The sequence below is a fragment of the Chelonia mydas genome, chromosome 3, assembly GCF_015237465.2.
Source record: "Chelonia mydas isolate rCheMyd1 chromosome 3, rCheMyd1.pri.v2, whole genome shotgun sequence".
Taxonomy (NCBI): Eukaryota; Metazoa; Chordata; order Testudines; family Cheloniidae; genus Chelonia; species Chelonia mydas.
In genome coordinates, this window is record NC_057851.1 from 169661800 (window position 1) to 169682421 (window position 20622).

Here is a 20622-nt window from a genome sequence, read left to right on the forward strand (position 1 = left end):
TTTTTAAATTTTTCAACAGCCTTTTTGAAGTGGGGGCACCATATCCGGGAATGGTATTCTAGTAATGGTCTTACTGCTGTGGGTTCCCATTCTCAATACCTCTGCAAATCAAGAGCTTAGTGTCTAAAGGCCTTTCATGTCAGGCCCTTAGTGTCAGAAGCTGGACACCTAGAAAACTGAGCCACGTCTAAAAAGGTGGAGCTTAGGCTCATTTTGCCTTCATTTTGCCATCTGTAAAATGGGGATGTGATGGGGTGGACTAGGCGCAATGGCCCCCTGCTGGAGACCTCAGGGTTCTGCCACATCCATCCCAGGAAAGGAGCAGTACAGAGGTCCTCCAAGTGGCCTAGAGTGGGTGTAAGGAAGCAATCAATCAGAGGGGCTGCTGGAATGGCCAATCAGAGGCCAGGAGGAACATATAAAAGGAGCTGCAGAATAGAGCAGCAGTTAGTTGCTCCTGGAAGCTGGATAAGAAATGACTGCATGCCTGGCTGGCTGAGGGAACTGCAGCACAACAGACAGCTAAGTGAGGGCAGGGACTGGGGGAGCTGGCTGCTAGGACTGAGCCAAAGACAGTTTGCTATCAGGGACCAGGGGAGCAATGAAGGAGCTCCTGGCTGGCTGCAGGGACTCTGAGTAGGAACTGAGCCTGGGGAGGGCAACAGGAAGATAGCATCTCCAAGGAGAAAGCCCAGGGGATACATCCCCATACCAGGGCTGGACTGGTTTAAAGACTGCGGACACACACAACCAGAGGGGGGTCCTCGCAAGAGGTGGGTGCCGACCCTGTTACATTTGGTACCAGAAGTGGGGATCAGGAACCTGATTAACAAGGAGCACAATTATGGAGGAGATGATCCGCCTGTTGGTGGCAGGCCAACAGCAGCAGGTAGTCGTGGTGCAGCAGCAGCAAGAGCAGCAGCAGCAGCGCACCCAGACCCTGCTGATGCAATTAATGGAGAACCTGCAGAAGGAACAGGAGGCCAAGTTTGTGGCACAGCAATGGTGGCAAGAGATCCACTCCAAACAGCAGGAGTGGATAGAGAGGCGGTTGGGTCACAACAAACCTGAGAACCCAATAGGTGATGGAACGTGGTCGGTTGGGTCCAGACCTGGCAAAGCTTGGATCACATGATGACCCCAAGGCCTTTCTCCGGACCTCAAGGCAGCAGACTAGAAAGAGGCAACTTGGGCAGCCCTCATAGCACTATTCCTGACGGGTGAGGCACAGGAGGCTTACTGGGCAGCCATTTTGGATCGGGTAGGGCTGATTCGAGAGGTATACAGGCAGAAATTCCAGATGGAATTGTTCCCGTAAGGCAACAACCATGGGTAGTTGCCCAGAAATTATGAGACCTGCCAGCATTCTGGATTTGCCCAGAGACCACCTTGGTGGAGAAACCCAGGATCAGGTGGTCCTAGAGCAATTCCTGAAAGTCCTACCAGGAGGGGCACTGAGCTGGGTAAGGTGTTTCTAACCAGACTCAGTGGGAGAAGCAGTCGAGTGAGCTGAGGCCTACTTTGAGGCTGAAGGAGAGAAAGGGCCCAAGCTGCACGGTAAACTAAGAGGGGTTCACCCAGGAGGCTTGCAAGGGGGAAAGACCCCAAGTATTATAGACTCAGGGGAAGCAACACAACAGCAAGGGGTCTAGGGAGCCCTGCAGCCTACGGGAGGTAGTAGTGGGAAGGCACTAGGAGACCCGGTAGTCTGCTACAGGTGTGGCCAGCCAGGGCATATTAAAAAGCACTGCTCAGTAATGGAATGTGGCTACCTGAACTGTTATTACAGTGGAACTAATTGGTGGGGGTCTACTTTGAAGGTCAAGGTGATCCCACCATGGTTAGTGACAATCAAGCTAGAAGGAACTGTAGTTAAGGGTCTGATAGACTCAGGGTGTGGGTACACCTTGGTTCGGGAAAACCAGGTGAGGGCAACTGGCCTAGACCGACACCTCCCAATACACATCTCCTGTGTACATGGGGAGACCTGAGTCTACCCCATGGCAGAAGTTGGGCTGGAGGTACAGGGCCAGAGAACTCGACTTTGTGTCAGCATGGTCAAGGACCTGTCATGACCTGTAATATTGGGGAGAGACTGGGTGGGCTACTCAGCTCTCATGTGGGAAGGACCAGGACAGTGACCCAGGACTGAGACGGTCCAGGCCCAGCTGAGAAAGAAAGCAGAGGGGCTAGGAGCCAGGATAAGGAGACCCCAGAAAGGAGTCCAGAGGCAAGACCAGAATATCCCAGACGTGAGGGACCTGCTGAGGAAGTGCCAACGAGAGTTGACCGAGGGATAGGTGCCAACTTTTCCTGGAGCCAGTGGGTGCTCACCCCCAACCCTGCCCCTGGCCGTGCCCCAACTCCACCCCTGCCCCGCCCCCTCCCATCCCCTGCCCAGCCTCCATTCCAACCCCTTTCCCAAAGTCCCCGGCCCAACTCCACGCCCTCCCTGCACCATTGGACTTGTTCCCCAAATCCTGGCCCCGCCTCTTCCCAGAGCATGCCACGTTCCCCCCTCCCTCTCAGCACTTGTCACCATGAAACAGCTGTTTTGCGGCGGCAAGCTACTAGGGGGAGAAGCAGGGATGCAGCATGATCAGGGGAGGAGGTGGAGGTGAGCTGAGGTGGGGGGCGGGGCAGGGAGCACCCACCAATTTTTCCCCATGGGTGCTCCAGCCCCAGAGCACCCATGGAGTAGGCGCCTGTGCTAAGATCTCCAGACAGGTATTACCCAGGTGGTCCGGGTAGAACAGGAATTGGCCCAGGTACGGGTGGAAGCCAATGGGAAGAGGGAACAATGCTTGGCTCTGTAGGAAACATTGGCCCAGGCCCAGAGGAAGAAGGATCAGAGGACACAGCAGGATACAGTAGAGACCTAAATAAAGACCTGGGCCCAGCAGAGTATCGCAGGGACCCAGACAGAGTTCAGGGTTCAGCAGAATACTATGGGAACTCAGGCTAAAATACCCAGTTTGCTAACTAGCACAGAGGCCCAGACAGATTCGCCCCAGCTGGAAGAGGTGAAAGAAAAGGGTCGGGATAGAAAACATGACCCTAGGACAGGGAGGGGAATAGTGCAGGTAGGTTTTATGAGCTCCCTCCTAAGAGAGGAGGACCTGGTGAAAGAATTGGAGGCAGCAGAGAAGGAACTGGAGGAACTCAAGTTCAGAAATGAGCAGCTGACCGAAGAGCTCCAGTTCACTGTAGAGGAAAAAGAGTGCTTGTTCCACACGGTGTACAATTATGAAACAAAGTTAGAGGCCTTATGGGACTCCTGGGAGGTGGGCAGGCACAAGCCTGTCCACGTCTAAAGGCCCCTCCCCCAGTCTTGCGGGAAGGAGCACTGGACCTGGGAACCAACTGAATATAGGGGACAATTAATGAATAACAGAGTCAGGGGTGAAGGTCACAGGTTCAAAACTAGGGATCCAGAGGGGGACACCGAGCAGAGAACCCTGGACAGCGCCAACTGCTCATCAAAGCTGTCTAGGGAGCCAGCGGGGGGAACTCTTCCTGGATGCGTGAGACCAGGGAGGAGCGGAAATAGGCCCCACAGTTGCAGAGCACCCCCTCGTCTAGCATCCTCCTCCTGGTGTTGAAAATGGCCACTTTGGCCAGGGCCAGGAGGAGGTTGATGGGGAGGTCTCGCAACTTCTTGGGGCCCCGGAAAGGGTGTGCGAATATAAACAGGTGTGGGGAAAAGTGCAGCCAGAACCTCAACAGGAGGTTCTGGAGGAGCCGGAATAGAGGCTTCAACTTGGCACATTCGAGATAAGTGAGCACCAGGTTCTCCTACACGCCGCAAAAGGGGCAGGTGTCGGGGATGGGGGTGAACTGCGCCAGGTACATGCCTGTGCTTACGGCTCCATGGAGGAGACGCCAACCAATATCCCCAGAGGGCCATGGGACCAGGGTGGAATAGAGGCTGACCCACCAGGATTCCTCAGTCTCCACAGGTGGCAGATAGTTTTGCCATTTGGTATCAGGAAGGGACACGAGGGTGAGGAAGTGAAAAGTGTGGAGCATGAGCATGTATAGTTGTTTCCTTGGCGCGGTTCGAAAGCGAACCGGCTTCAGGGCACGCAGCCTGCTCGGATTGTGGAAGGGAGGGAACTGGGAGGGCTCACGGGACAGAGGCCTGATAAAAAGGTCCAGAGGGCCTGGGGACCTGCTCCATGATTTTTCCAGGGACTAAGGTGAGGCTGACCGGCCTGTAGTTCCCTGGATTCTCCTTCTTCCCTTTTTTAAAGATGGGCATTATATTTCCCTTTTTCCAATCGTCCAAGACCTCCCCTGATCGCCATAAGTTTTCAAAGATAATAGCCAATGGCTCTGCAATCACATCAGCCAACTCCTTCAGCACCATCGGATGCATTGCATCCGGACCCATGGACTTGTGCATGTCCAGCTTTTCTAAATAGTCCTGAACCACTTCTTTCACCACTGAGGGCTGCTCACCTTCTCCCCATACTGTGCTGCCCAGGGCAGCAGTCTGGGAGCTGACCTTGTCCGTGAAGACCGAGGCAAAAAGAACACTGAGTACTTCAGCTTTTTCCACATCATCTGTCCATTCAGTAAGGGTCCAACACTTTCCCTGACCTCTTCTTCTTGTTTCTAACATACCTGTAGAAACCCTCCTTGTTATCCTTCACATCCCTTGCTAGCTGCAACTCCAGTTGTGCTTTGGCTTTCCTGATTACACCTTTGCATGCTTGAGCAATATTTTTATACTCCTCCTTAGTCATCTGTCCAAGTTTCCACTTCTTGTAAGCTTCCTTTTTGTGTTTAAGCTCACTGAAGATTTCTCTGTTAAGCCAAGCTGGTCACCTGCCATATTTGCTATTCTTTCTTCAAATCAGGATGGTTTGTTCCTGCGCCCTCAATAAGGCTTCTTTAAAATACAGCCAGCTCTCCTGGACTCCTTTCCCCCTCATATTAGCCTCCCAGGGGATCCTGCCCATCAGTTCCCTGAGGGAGTCAAAGTCTGCTTTTGTGAAGTCCAGGGTCCGTATTCTGCTGCTCTCCTTTCTTCCTTTTGTCAAGATCCTGAACTCTACCATCTCATGGTCACTGCTGCCCAGGTTGCCACCCACTTCTGCTTCCCCTACCAATTCTTCCCTGTTTGTGAGCAGCAGATCAAGAGGAGAATAGCCCTTAGTTGGTTCCTCCAGCACTTGCACCAGGAAGTTGTCCCCAACAGTCTTCAAAAACTTTCTGGATTGTCTGGACTTCTATTGCCCCTCCTGACTGAGGGCCTGGGCTCCTTAACTGTGTTTGCTGCTTGGCCCTGACCACAGGCCTGAGCCATAGACCTTTGTTGCTCCTTAGCATTAGGGTTAGGGTTAGGGTCAACTTCAGTCGACACCAGAGAGAGGATCCAACACTCAGACGCATCTATGACCAGGTGACCTGCATCAACAGAGTTGTGACGGACTCCCAAAGAGTAGTGCAATGGCCGGATTTGAGCTCGTAGCAGATCGCCTCTACCGGGTGGATCGGGACCCACAGACCCATGAGGTTCAGACCCAATTGGTAGTCTCCCAGTGTCATTGGAAGGCCATTTTGAAGCTTCCTCACGACATCCCAGCCACCTGCGGCAAGAAAAGGCCCTGGCCTGAGTCTATCCCGCTTCTTCTGGCTGGGGGGGTCTATTGGGAGGTAAAGGACTATTGTAGTTTGTGCCCCGAATGCCAGCTATCCACCGGCCCGGGGGTGACAAAAGTGCCCTTGGTCCCCTTGCCCGTGGTAGGCATCCCCATCGAGCAAGTCGCTAGGGACCTGGTGGGATCCCTCCCAAAGAGTAATGCCGGGTTCTGCAAATCCTTGTCCTAATGGACTACACAACCCGCTTCCCTGAGTCCATTCCACTGTGAAATACCAGTGCCCACATCATCGCAGCAGAACTGGTGAAGATCTTTGCTAGCGTTGGGCTTCCCCGGGAACTTCTCACAGATCAGGGGACCTCCTGGCTGCTTCATGAGGTGTGTGCCCTGCTGGGCCTTAAGAAGCTGCAGACGTCTATGTACCATCCTCAGATGGATGGGCTCATCGAGCGCTTCAACAGAACTTTAAAGGACATGCTGAGAAAGTTCCCTGTGCAAGAGTTGCGACAGTGGGACCAGCTGATCCCGCTGTTGTTATTAGCCATCCGAGAGGTACCCCAGTCATCCACCAAATTCTCCCCCTTTGAACTCCTGTATGGCTGGCAACCCCGCGGGGTACTGGATCTAATGAGAGAGGCCTGGGAACACACCCTATCAGCCTCACAGGGGCTTCTACAATATGTCCTATGATTGAGGACTGACTCGCTCAGGAGGTCCTCACGCAGGAGAATCTCTAGATGGCCCAAGGGACCAAGGAGCGACACTACAACCAGAGGGCTTGGGATCGAACCTTTGAGCCCGGCAACCAAGGGCTCCTTCTGCCAGAAGTCAGTGGGCGGGACAGGAAGTATAAAAGGCTGGTCTGAAAGCTCAGTTGGGCTGCAGCTGCTGGAGGAGCCAGAGGCCTCCTGCTTGCTCCAGAGCTGGGAGACTGCTGCCGGTCTCTGGGGAGCTGAGGACTGGCTGGAGCCGCACGCTGACCCGACCACAGAGGAGCTGCCAGCACGTCCACAGGCCTTCTACTCAGATGATCTGGACAACCCTCTACAGGACCAAGTACACCCTGAGAGGGAGTTAGGAAGTGGCCTGGGGCAGCTGACCTTAGTCTGGCTGCAGCACTGCCTGAGCATAGTTCAGCCTGTTGCGGTCAGGATTCCTGCTGACCCAGTAGCAAATCCCGCTGCCACTGTTAGGGCCCTGGGCCAGGGTGCAGTGGAGTGGGTGGGCCTGCGCTGCCCCTGCCACCCCAACCCTGGGGTGACAGTCTCCCCCTCTCTAGGCCAAGGAGCCAGTGTTTGTCGGCCTTCCACCGGAGCTAGAATGCCTGAACCCCTTGCTGCTTGGCCCTGTTCACAGGCCTGAGCCCTAGACTCCTATTGCCTGGCTCCTATTGCCTAATTGTGTTTGCTGCTCCACCCTGAACACAGGCCCGAGCCATAGACCTTTGTTGCCCCGCTCTGCCTGAGGGCCTGGGCCTCTAACTGTGTTTGCTGCTTGGCCCTGAAGCAGGCCCTAGCTATAGACTCATTGCCCTGCCCTGCCTGAGGGCTTGGGCTATCTAATTGCATTTGCTCCTTGACCCTGAATACAGGCCCTAGCCATAGACTTTTGCCGTGCCGCTAATTCCCCAAGATGGGCGATGCCCAGAGACATAGTGAGGCCTACTGGCCTCCCATGGACCCGGAGGGGGAGGAACCCCGCCGCTGAACCACTACAGGAGGCGAGAGGCTCCTGGCTGGCTGCTAGGACTGAGCCAAAGACAGTTGCTAGCAGGGACTGGGGAGCAATGAAGGAACTCCTGTCTGGCTGCAGGGACACTGAGTAGGGACTGAGCCTGGGGAGGGTTGGAGGAACATAATATCTCCAGGGAAGAAGCCCGGGGGATACAGCCTCATACCAGAGCTGGACTGATTTAAAGACTGCAGACACACACAACCAGCGGGGGGTGCTCGTGAGAGGTGGGTGCCGACCCAGTTACAGGGGATTAAAAATGAGAGCTATTTGAAAACTTTCCATCAACACTTTTTTTATTGGAAAATCAGGTTTTTGACTAAATGAAAATTGTTGTGGAAACAGTCTGCCTTCCTTAAAGTTCAGAGTGTTTTTTGAACTGAAAACTCCAAAACTGAACATTTTCAGCAGAAAACCAAAGTGGTCGCAGATTTCAACAGTTTGGGGGCTAAAACCAGGAAAATTTTAGGCACAAAAATTTGGTTTTTGCTTGCTGAAAGCTGACAACTAGGGCTGTCAAGTGATTAAAAAAAATAATTCCGATTGATCATGAGGTTAAAAAAATGAATCACAGTTAATCAGTTTTAATCACACTGTTAAACAACAATAGAATACCATTTATTTAAATATTTTGGATGTTCTCCACATTTTCAAATATATAGAGTTCAATTACAACACAGAATACCAAGTGTACAGTACTCACTTTATATTATTTTTTATTACAAATAATTGCATTGTAAAAAAGATAAACAAGAGTATTTCAATTCACCTCACAAAAATACTATAGTGCAATCTCTTGCACCCCACTGCCTCTCGAGTGCGAGTAACGTGTTAATCATGCTGTGAATTAATCCTTAATTGACAGCCCTAGTGCAAAGTGAAAGGTTATGGGGATTTATCAGTTGGAAGTGACAGAGGAGGATGAAGACCTGGGTGTATTGGTTGATGACTATGAGCTGCCAATGCAATGTACCTGTGAAAAAGACTAATTTAATCCTAGGATGCATCAAGTGAGGTATTTCCAGAAGAGATAGGGAAGTGTTATTGCCATTGTACAAGGCAATGGTGAGACCTCATCTGGAATGCTGGGTGCAATTCTTCTATCCCATGTTTAACAAAGATGATTTCAAACTGAAACAGGTTTCAGAGTAACAGCCGTGTTAGTCTGTATTCGCAAAAAGAAAAGGAGTACTTGTGGCACCTTAGAGACTAACCAATTTATTTGAGCATGAGCTTTCGTGAGCTACAGATGAAGCTACTTCACTCCGATGAAGTGAGCTGTAGCTCACGAAAGCTCATGCTCAAATAAATTGGTTAGTCTCTAAGGTGCCACAGGTACTCCTTTTCTTCAAACTGAAACAGGTTCAGAGAAGGGCTGCTAGGATGATCAGAGGAATGGAGAAGCTGCCTTACAATAGGAGACTTAAGGCTATTGGCTTGTTTAGCCTAACAAAATGAAGGCTGAAGGGAGATATGATTGCTCTCTATAAATACACCTGAGAGATAAACATCAGGGAGAGAGAGGAGCTATTTAAATTAAGGGTCAGTGGTAGTACAAGAACAAATGGATATAAACTGGCCACTGACAAGTTTAGGCTTGAAGTTAGATGAAAGTTCCTAACCGTCAGAGAAGTGAAGTTCTGGAACAGCCTTCCAAGGGAGTAGTGGGGCAAAAAACTGAACTTGTTTCAAGATTGAGTTTGATAAGTAGGGCTCTCAAACGATTAAAAAAAAATTAGTTGCTATTAATCACTTTTTTATTGTACTGGATAAAAAGACGGTTATATGTAGCTAATGCAAGGCCCAAGTTCTAATACCATCGAAGTATTTCAAGCCTGCAGTAACACCTACACGCTAAATATGCTTTCGCCTCCAGTTCTTGTGCTACAGATAACGCACCAACAGCAAATGAATCCCGCCAGCCATGACACAGTACGCTCACAGCATTGCAGGATCGCTACAAGCCCATGGATCAAACAAAGTACAACAGTTTAACCAGTGCTACTGCAAAGTGGATAGCTATGAACTGCAGACCACTCAACATTGTAAATGACAGAGGGTTAAAAGATGTTATTCAAATTGCATCTTCCGATCAGTCATGCACCTTGCCCTCCTGAGGAACCATTATATCACAAATACATGACCTATATCACAACGAGAAGACTATGAAGTTGGAGCTTCTGAAAAATGCACTAGCTACTGCTTTGACTGGTGATCACTGGGCATCCTTGGGCAATCACAGCTATCTTGGAGTCATGGCACACCTGACTGCAGTGTCCATGCAGAATCAGTCATTTGCTTTAACAGTAATGCAGACTGAAGCAAGACATTATGCTGAAACATGTGTAGAGCGTTTCTTGTTTGTTGCAAAGGAATGGAATACTCAAGAAAAGGTAACAACAATTAGTACTTAGAGTGCGATCAAAACTGTGATTAATCGCAATTAGTTTTTTTAATCATGATTAATTTGTTTTGCGCTCATCCCAGAGTTAACTGCGATTAATCAACAGCTTTACTGAAAACCTTTCAGTTTGGGGATTTTTGTTTCTTTTCTATTAAAAGTCAAAATTTTCTGCTGAAAATGTAGATAATTAAAAATATTTTGTTTTCCTCAAAACTATTTTCTAGCCAGTTCCAATAAAACACTTACCCACCCTGGTAGGGCACTGCTAGATCCTAGAATGAAAGGACTTATATAAGTGGCAATTATATATATTTCACAGGGGGATCAGATCCTTTGTCTTTCACTCCTGTCATTCCTAGGTTAGAAGAGGCTGAGAATACTCTGGTAGAAGGAATTCTTGATGTCACTCCCAGTGAGGCTTTCTCAGCATCTGATGGCTCAGAAAGGAGCACCATACTGCTCTCTTTGCCTGGATAGAAGATCAAATACTTTTGAGGATATGGATGGGAATTAAAGAAGAATAAGGGAAGAGTCCATTACAAAATCCTCAAAGAAGAAGGAAAGCCCTCCCCAAAAAACTAACAGCCAGTTACCACCATTTTGATTCTTCTTGTCTTCACTCCTTATGTGAATGCTAAAGTCATGTTTATTCAGTTGTAAAATGTTTATTATTCTATTTTTGCCAACAGAGGCCCCTTAGGTCCCAGAGTTTGGGAAAAGACCTCCCTGTCAGTCCATAAGCTAATGATTTTCTCAAGATACATTTCCCTAACACTTTCTCAATGGCCAGCCCCATTGTGCCACTACCATATATTCAGGCGGTGCAGCAGTCAGCATGTTCTCCCCTTCCTCCATGAGAAAAAGTATGTTAATGCTTAACCATTGCTGAACTGTCCATGGCCTTCAAGTCAAACTTCCATCCACACTAAAAAATGGAACAGTGCTTTAACCATGTTAGGGCAGGAGTGTGTTTCCCTGGAGTGCGATGGCTGCTCCGCCCTCCCCACCGCCCACCGCCCCTGTCAAAGGCTGTGCCTGATGGGCACAGTGTAGCCCTGGGCTCAGTATCATCAGACCTCCTATTATGTCATGCACATTAGTGTCCCATGTAATGTCAGTGCATAGGAAGCTTCCCTGCCCCAACAATTATTGCACATTCTCCAAATGACAGCTGATAAATGAAGTGTGATTGGTATGAAACAGAACTGGTTTTACCTTCACAAGCAATCTTTCTCCAGCAGTTCCATGTTCAGAATAGCAATGATCCAGAGCTACAGGCAGAGTCGGCTGGACTGAGGAGCATCCGTGCCCACGAGGAATTCCTTGAGAGTATTCATATGGAGACATCCAAGGCTGAGGAGGTTATCCAGCGACAGAGGACTGCTGTCACACTACCGTGGGAGGAGGATATGGCTCAGTCACAGGGAGGACACTGGCTGCTGATTACTTCTGGGAGCAGGCAGTGCTCCACCCCTACTCCCAATGCACCCACCATAGTGATGAAAAACCGATATGCTGCCCTGGCAACGAGCAATGAGGAATCACCTCTCAAGGTGGAGAAGGAGAAGCCATGTATCTCCAAGGCTGGGAGGATGGCAGCCACCACTCCCAGGCGGAAACTTAGAGTAGTGGTGGTTGGTGACTCTCTTCTGAGGAGGATGGAGGTACCCATCTGTCGCCCTGGTATCCTGGGAGCTATGCTGCCTGCCAGGGGCCCGTATCCGAGATATTACAGAGGGATTGTCGAGGATCATCCAGCTCTCTGACTACTGCCCCATGCTACTTATCCATGTGGGCACTAATGATACTGTGAGGTATAACCCTCAGCAGATCAGAAGTGACTACAGGGCTCTGGGAGTAAGGGAGAAGGAGTTGGGAGCGCAGGTTCTGTTCTCTTCAATCTTTCTGGTCAAGGGTAGGGGCCCAGGCAGAGACAGATGCATCCTGGAGGTGAATGCCTGGCTGCAAAAATGGTGTTGCCAGGAGGGCTTCGGCTTCCTTGATCACAGGATGCTGTTCCAAGGTAGGCCTGTTACTCAGTGAGGGAGGAAAAACAATAATAGAAAATGTGGAAATGGCAGAGGTGCTTAATGACTTCTTTGCTTCGATTTTCACCGAGAAGGTTGGTGGTGATTGGACGTCTAACATAGTGAATGCCAGTGAAAATGAGGCGGGATCAGAGGCTAAAATAGGGAAAGAACAAGTTAAAAATTACTTAGACAAGTTAGATATCTTCAAGTCATCAGGGCCTGATGAAATGCATCCTAGAATACTCAAGGAGCTGACTGAGGAGATATCTGAGCCATTAGCGATTATCTTTGAAAAGTCATGGAAGATGGGAGAGATTCCGAAAGACTGGAAAAGGACAAATATAGTGCTCATCTACAAAAAGGAAATAAGGACAACCCCTGGGGAATTACAGACCAGTCCACTTAACTTCTGTATCTGGAAAGATAATGGAGTAAATAATAAAGCAACCTAATCCCAGGACAGGATTATAATTCAAAATGATCTGGACAAAGTGGAGAAATGGTCTGAAGTAAACAGGATGAAATTCAATAAGCACAAATGATACAAAGTACTCCACTTAGGCAGGAACAATCAGTTGCACACATACAAAATGGGAAATGACTGCCTAGGAAGAAGTACTGTGGAAAGGGGTCTGGGGGTCATAGTGGACCACAAGCTAAATATGAGTCAACAGTATAACACTGTTGCAAAAAAAGCGAACATCATTCTGGGATATATTAGCAGGGGTGTTGTAAGCAAGACACGAAGTAATTCTTCTGCTCTACTCCGTGCTGATTAGACCTCAACTGGAGTATTGTGTCCAGTTCTGGGTGCCACATTTCAGGAAAGATGTGGACAAATTGGAGAGAGTTCAGGGAAGAGCAACAAAAATGATTAAAGGTCTAGAAAACATGACCTCTGAGGAAAGATTGAAAAAATTGGGTTTGTTTAATCTAGAAAAGAGAAGACGGAGCAGGGACATAACATTTTTCAAGTACATAAATGGTTGTTACAAGGAGGAGGGAGAAACATTGTTCTTAACCTCCTGAGAATAAGACAAGAAGCAATGGGCTTAAATTGCAGCAAGGGAGGTTTAGGTTGGACATTAGGAAAAAATTCCTAACTGTCAGGGTTAAGCACTGGAATAAATTGCCTAGGGAGGTTGTGGAATCTCCATCATTGGAGATTTTTAAGAGCAGGTTAGACAACACCTGTCAGGGATGGTCTAGATAATACTTAGTGCTGCCACGAGTGCAAGGGACTGGACTAGATGACCTCTTGAGGTCCCTTCTAGTCCTATGATTCTATATGACATGAACTTTACACCCACAGAGAATGCAGCAAACTAGGAGAACTATGGTAGATTATGTGGAGGCTGAAAAGATCCATGTGACAGGTCAAGTCTAAGACATACTTCTTCCCAACGAGATTCCACTAACTGATGCACCTGATTTAAAATCAACTCTTAAATGTACAGGGCCAAAAATATAATTAAACATAACTACTAAGACTTGGAGAACATTAACCACAAACAGGAGAAAGTTCTGCATCCTTAAGACATCTCAGAGGGGACGTTAGGAATCCCTTAGCTAACTTCCCCCAGGTAAATGTTTTGCAGTGCAGGAATTCCTTAATGGGGAATTGGCTGGTGATAGGAAATGCTATAGCAGGAGAGATGAAGGTTTGAGCTAGAGACAGCTGGTTTTTTTTCTTGTTGAAGGGAAATTAGATATCTGCATATCCCATAAATCTCCTACAGCAGGAGGAAAGTGAGAATGCTCTGGGGAGAGGAGGACCTGGGCAAGATTTTCAGAAATAGGTGGCTGAAGTTAGGCACCTAAAGTAAAAGACCTGATTTTCAAAAGTTCTGGGCACCCAGCAGCATCCATTGACCCAATCCTGCAAACATTTATGTACATGACGAACTCGAACTTTACTCACACAAGCAGCTCCACTGAACTGACTCACAGAAGTAAAGTTATTCACATCCATAACTCTTTGCAGGATTAACCACTGTTTGGATCTGAAGTCAGAGCTCAAAGTTAAGGAGGTTTATAGCCAGGGTTCAGGAGGTTTATAGCCAGGGTTCCAGTTTTGGATCTATCTCTGACATGAAGGTGGTTCTTAAAGCTTCTCCAATAGCGTGAGAGTGGATCTTGCTCTGCATGTGTGTGTATGTTTCAGTGTATCATTTAACCACTCTTCTCTCAAACTGCCTTAACAGAAGAGCCCTGAAATATTTCACAAAAGTTTCAGTAACAATTCCCAGGAAATCCTTGCAATTAGCATTGACATTAGCTATGGAAAACTCTGCCAGGCATGTTTCCCTATGTAACTCACTGGTGGCCATGAGTGTGGAAAAACTCCTCCTAAAAACTTCCAGCAATTCTGGACCAGGAGCACAACAGCAGCAGCAGCAGTGATTCTTAACTGACTACATAAGCTCATTAAAAGTCGAGACAAGACTTTGCACACTCCCTCCACCAGATAGTGCTATTTATCCACAGAGCCCATTTGGGATTCGTGGGCCATGCAAAGGTCAGGGGCTGACTCAAGGTAACAAATGCTGCCTGCAGCTTGCTAGTTCTCATTTCACTGTTACTGTAACTCAAGGAGGGAAAGCAGGCTGGGGCACATGGAGAAGCAAAATGCTATGCTCAAAGGCCGTTCTTTGGACATGACTACATGTTTTTCTTACAGTATTGCAATCTGATTACAAGTTTCGTATTCTCTCTTTTAAAGCTCACTATGCAAATAAATATCCAGATTTTTATTGTATTACTACGATCTGTTCCCCACCCCCTGATTTTTGCACAATACCCAAATTATCAATAGTCTGACGTGTAGTTACATGCACAGATGTAACATTAATCAGGGAATCAAGATTCTAATCCTGCAGACACTTCAGCTTGTGAGTAGCTTTAGCAGATGAGTAGTCCTGATACAAAGCTGTTAATTATTTTGGGGAAGTTCTGTGGCCTGTGTTATACAGGAGGTCAGACTAGATTATTACAACGGTCCCTTCTGGCCGTGGAATCTATTAATCTGTGTGCATAAGTGTTTGCAGTTTTGGTGCCCTAAACTGTAATAATATATAAAATTATGGTAAAGCTTACAAATCCTCCCGAAATAATAACAGCTCTCTTCCAAGAGTGTTACTGCTTCTATAATATTTTACCCATATTTCCTTGGTGCTGATTCCCCCCCTCCAAAGTAATCTCTTTTTGTTTAATTTATCTTTTAAAAAAATTGCTAACGAGTTTAAGCTAGTTAACAAGAATCTGAATGGTAACAGTAAATACTGTTTGCCATCTTGGATACAGTTTTTGAGTATTTGTGTGCTATAGCTGTGTCTGAGGGCCAAATTTTGGTCTCATGAGCAAAGCCTGAGTAAAAGGGCTTTGCCTGCAGCAGCTACATAGACACCATTCCATAGACCTGGCCATAGACACCTGGCCATGGACACCATGACTGAGTATGAGAAGGATAGGAACAGTCATACTGGATCAGACCAAAGGTCCGTCTAGTCCAGTATCCTGTCTTCCGACAGTGGCCAATACCAGGTGCTTCAGAGGGAATGAACAGAACAGGGACTCATCAAGTGATCTATCCCCTGTCATGAATCAGTCATGGGCCATTGCTCCTCTCTCTGGATGGCACTGGGGCTTGTGGAGCCATCCTGTGCACACATCGATTGGCTGGGTCCCCAGCCCTCTGGCATGCCCGTTTGCAGTGAATGGCCAAGAACCACTGTGGAGCTTTCCACTATGATATACAAAAGGATGCTGGGTCCCCTGTACCGCCTCTCTGCAGCAGAAATGGGGCATTTTCCGTATAGTTTTGGCCTTCCCCATTCATGTGGAATAGGAGGAACTGTATCTGCCTCTAAGCTCTTAGAGGATCAAATACCATGATAAAGGAATAGGCTAAAATCAAGCCAGAAATTAAGCGCTTAAAAACCATTCAGGATGAAAAGTGTCATACTGCTTACCATTATTGACAACTACACTATTTGAGACAATTGGGCTGATTTTTCTCCTACTGATGAATTTGTGGGGGGAATATCGGAAGTAGGTTCTTTCACCTGTTTTAACTGAACTTTAGGACAATGGTTCAGGTGTCTTGTGGGTAAATCAATAGCTGTTTTACTTTGAAAAGTTCAGTCTTGCATGTACATGATCCATAATGAGAAATTTCTGCTTTTGTTGAACAAAATTTAGAAACATCTGATAAATGAACAAATACAACATAATGTATTCTGCAATCCTTACTGAGCTCTTTAGTCCTTACTCATGCAAGCTGTCCCCTTGCAGCAAGATCTTGGTCCCACTGAGTGCATAGTAAAACTCACATTGACTAAAATTAGAGAAGAGGACTTGGCTATAGATGCAGATAGTCAGATATTTGCACACACAACATATCTGTGTATATATCGGTATATAAAACCAGATGTATGGTATGCGTGTGTCCAAATATATTGTGTGTACACATAGCTGGATATCCACCCACTGAAATAAATGCACATGTGTTTATTTCAGTGATTAGACTTACAATACATTGAAAATATGCATTCATTTTCATGTGTGATCTCATGGACATGCAAGGATATTAAAAGCCACTGCATACATTGTGCTTATTTGAGTCTTACATTGTGCATTCAGAATTTAATTGTAGTTATCTTTTAAAAAAATAAAAAGGAATTAAATGGAAAAATACATTGTTGCAATATAAGACTTCAGCTTTTACATTATCTCAGTGCCAGGAAATTCAGTGTTTCCCACAGTAACCACACCTCAGGCACATGACACAAAAACTCCAATGAGGGGCATTTAATGGACTTAAAAATCTCTTTCTGAGGCATTAAAATTAACACCATATCATGTAATACAAAATACTATGTGTGTCCAGGTGGGCCAAGTTACAATTCTGGAGGAGTCTTAATTTTGTATTTCTTGACTTTCGTGCATGTGAAATCTCCCAGGGACTACGCTACCTCAGTGAAATCAGAGGTGCAACTGCGGCACAGCTGTCTGAAACTGGACAAGGCAGATGTAATGCTGGGTAATTGAGGAAGGCATTTCATGTAAGTTTCACCATATCTTTTCTCCCCATTCAGGGAGTCTGCCCAGAGATTGTGACTAGTACTGGGGTCCTTCTGCACTTCTGGCTGTTATTGGGAGATGAAGTAGCAATGTGCTCAAGAAATGCTTTCTCCTATTTGTGGCTTGCCAGAAGAACACACACAGTACTAACAGTCATGCTTTCATAACCTTCAGGCTTTTAGTGCAATACCCTATACGTGGGAACTAATGCACAAATCTTGAAGCTATCCCATCAGGTCCAGAATATGGCAGCCTGCCTGCTAAACAATACTCTGCTGTGGAAATACATTATTCTCTGTTCTGGTCATTATATTGGCTCCCCAGTGAATGTCAGATTCAGACCAAGACCATAGTGCAAATCTTTAAAGCTCTCCATTGACTGGATCTAAGCTGCCTGAAATATCCAATATCAGGACCCTCCATGACTGTTGTCCTGTTAACAGTGGAGCTGTCCCCAACTAGATTTAGACTCATGAGAGCTGGAGACAGAACTTCCTTGGCAGCCAGCTCATAAACGGGAACTCTTTGGCTCGAGAGAGCAGAATGAACTCAAATCTTTACCACCTTTAGGGTGAAGGGCAGGATCCATCTCTTTGCCTTCAGCTTTTCCACAACAAAACAATGATAATAAATTAATAACACAATCAGTAATAATGATCACAATAGAAAGACTGGGTAACATGATGGATCCCAGACTTCTCTACAATCATGTGGGGGAAGAGAAAGACTCTCCTGTTTTATTGTAAAATTCTCAAATACCATGCTGGTGAGAATGGTATAAATCCCTAGATGACAGATAGATTTGATAGAATCTCACCCAGTGTTGTAGTAGGGTGGTTTTTTTTTTTTTTTTTTTGCATTTAATAACCTCCAGGTTGAGTAGGTATTTCTCACTGGTATTGTTTCCAGTATTCACTGGAGGACAGCCAATGACAAAATAGTTAAACACTTACTAAATGTTCTGTGAATTCTGTTGAAGTTGGCATATGCACACTGAAATATGAGATGACCAACAGCAGAAAAAGCGACTGATTCATGACAAAGGGATATGAAGTTTATAGTTTAAGTGTGTGGTTTTGGCTGGTATATTTGATTACAGTCCTAGGAATGGTGGCAAAACCACTTTCTTTTTACCCAGGCAGTGTTACTTATCAAAGTTTTGCAGGCAAACCAGTCAGGGGAATTGTCTTTGCAGATCAAATCTCCTGGGTCCTTTGCACTGTCTTTTGTTCCAAACAAATCTCCTCACCCAGGAGGAGGCGACTCCAGGTCCCTTTCCTCGCAAATCAAATCTCGGCTCTGCCTTGGAGGACGGTTTCCCTTTGGCTCTCAGTTCACTTCCCAGCGCCTGGAGTCGGAGGGGAAATTCTTCCTAAAGCAGCCAAAAGCTCTGCCCCTAGAATGACGTCAGGGAGCCTATGCCGCGGCCGCTGCCCAATGGGCGGGGAGAGAGGATGCGCCCGCAGAAAGCAGACACAGCCTGCCTCGCTCGCTGGCGGCGGGGCGCTGAGGGTTAATGTTGGCAGCCGGCGAGGATCAAAGCGATTACAAGGGAAAAGGAGTCCAAAAACCGGAGCTTGCATTTGTCAACAACAATTTATCGCGGATTGGAAAGTCCTGAAGGGATCCCAGTGGGATTTTGTTGTTGCAGAGAAGAAAGACAGAAAGTAAAGAAAACAACAACAAGCAGCCGCAGTGGACATTCCTCGGGAAGGAATATTTACGTTAGGCGTTGACATCTTTTTTTCTTTGCCCGCGCCGTATGCTGGCACAAACACACTTCTGACGACAGACTTGCAGGCTAGGAAATACCAGGAACGTCTTGAGATCGTCCACATCAGAGCGAGAATAAACAATAAACAACAACAGTACCACAGAGCCGCTTGAAAGGCTATTGCGGGGGTGGGGGGGGTGGCTGGATGTTTGCAATGTTTAATCGGGGGGGGGGCAGGATTTCAGTGATAAAGAAGTGAAATAAAACGGGGGTGCTGTTTAAACCTTCCGAGGCAGATGATCAGGGATGTTTCCCCCCACACTGAATCCCAGCTTTTATCTTTAGCAGAGTGGGGGGGGGGAGAGGAAGAAAGCCCCCAGTCCCCCACCCCTGAACAAATCACCTCATGAATATGCACGCAGGGAGGGCAGCGCTCATTGAGTCTGAAAGAGTCACGACCCGAGTCGTGGTTTCTTGACTCGCTTGTAGCTGTTTCATGCTCACTTTTACCGTATTGCTCCCCCAACAGGCAAAACTTTCTATTCACACACACACACACACACACACACACACTGACGTCTTTTGCGCATTTCCTGCATTAGAGAGAGCGAGAGGGGGAGAGGTGGGGTGGTGCTGCTGCTACTCAGCCCAGCACCGACGCGAGCCAGCAGGGCTAACCATCCAGAAGGCGGTGGTCACCCTGTGCCTTTTTAAATCTCCAAAGAGCCTGATCCGGAGCAGACTCCCCTCATGCATTGGATTCGTTCCCCTGGATCCTTGGCCTTTGAGGAGGAGGAGGAGGAGGAGAAGGCGAGGAGGCTCCCCGATCCTATGCGGATGTAAGGTCCCCGGGTGTGTGTTTTCTGAGCAGAGGCTGTGAAGTAGGCAGGGCTGGTTGTTTGGCGTGGTGTTTCGGGTTTGTGTGTGTTGCTGTTGCTGCCCACAGACAGTACTAGCGTGAGCAAGAGCCTCGGATCGCGGCTCTGCCTCCTTTGCAAAGACTGATCCAGGATTATGATCTAGGTGAAGGGGAAAGTCTGTTGCCCACCCCGAGGGTTTATTATGCTCGGATTTTGATTGCATTGGGGGGGGGGGGGGTTCTGCAAACACGGCCGTCCCCCCTGCTTCCCTCCCTTCCTCCCTTGTTTTCCGTTAGAAACACGGGCAAGAACATTGTATGTATTCACGGGGTGTCGCAAGAGCAAAGGCTAAATAATCAAAGATAGCAGCAGCAGCAAGAAGGGAGCCCCCACGTTGTGCTCTGCTTCCCCCCCTCCCCCCGCAGACCTGCTCTCCTATTTATTGGTGAGCTCTCCCTGCCTCCCTCCCTGTGTGTGTGAGTGAGTGTGCTTAATCCCAGGAAAAGTGAAGCCATCCAACCATGGTGGTTTTTAATGGCTTGCTGAAAATCAAGATCTGCGAGGCGGTGAATCTGAAACCCACACCTTGGTCGCTGAGGCATGCGGTGGGTCCCAGACCACAGACCTTTTTGCTGGACCCTTACATCGCCCTCAACGTGGACGATTCCAGGATCGGGCAGACCTCGACCAAGCAAAAGACTAACAGCCCTGCCTGGAATGATGAGTTTGTCACTGACGTTTGCAATGGCAGGAAGATTGAGATGGCTGTTTTCCACGATGCCCCCATCGGGTACGATGATTTTGTGGCTAACTGCACTATACAGTTTGAGGACTTGCTGCAGAATGGGAGCCGCCACTTTGAGGACTGGGTAAGTGTTTGCACTGCAAATGCATATGGTTTTGTAAGGCACTGCTGGCGATGCAACACCTTCATTGCAGAGCTAGGTTGCAATGGCATGAAATGGCTCTGAAGCCTTTCCAGGCTTTGTTACACTCAGTCAGGCAGTGTTACCGCATATCTCCCTCCTCTGAGATGTGTTTTACAATTTTTTTTTTTTTGGAGGGAGGGAATCATTGAGTCTGGGTAAAAGCTGGATCCTACTGGATCCAGCCTCCCAAATGTCACTGCCTAAATGGGGAACAAGTCTAGTTGCTCCTGTTGTAACAAAAAACAAAACAAAACAAACAAGACAGA

At 47.6% G+C, this 20622-nt stretch overlaps 1 protein-coding gene across 5 annotated transcripts in view; it reads left to right on the top strand.

The window, feature by feature from the left end:
• Positions 1–18267: 18267 nt before the first annotated feature.
• The window catches only part of PRKCE (protein kinase C epsilon), a 507167-nt gene continuing 504812 nt past the window's right edge, over positions 18268–20622 (top strand). For 3 of the 5 annotated variants that reach the window (XM_027825224.3, XM_037895851.2, XM_007062802.4), the window contains exon 1: positions 18306–20296. In XM_027825224.3, coding sequence (XP_027681025.1) covers positions 19949–20296 — 348 coding nt within the window. In that variant the 5' untranslated portion in view covers positions 18306–19948. Of the gene's footprint in view, positions 20297–20622 lie in introns of all 5 variants that reach the window. The other 2 variants (XM_043543789.1, XM_007062803.4) reach the window with 2 other exon arrangements.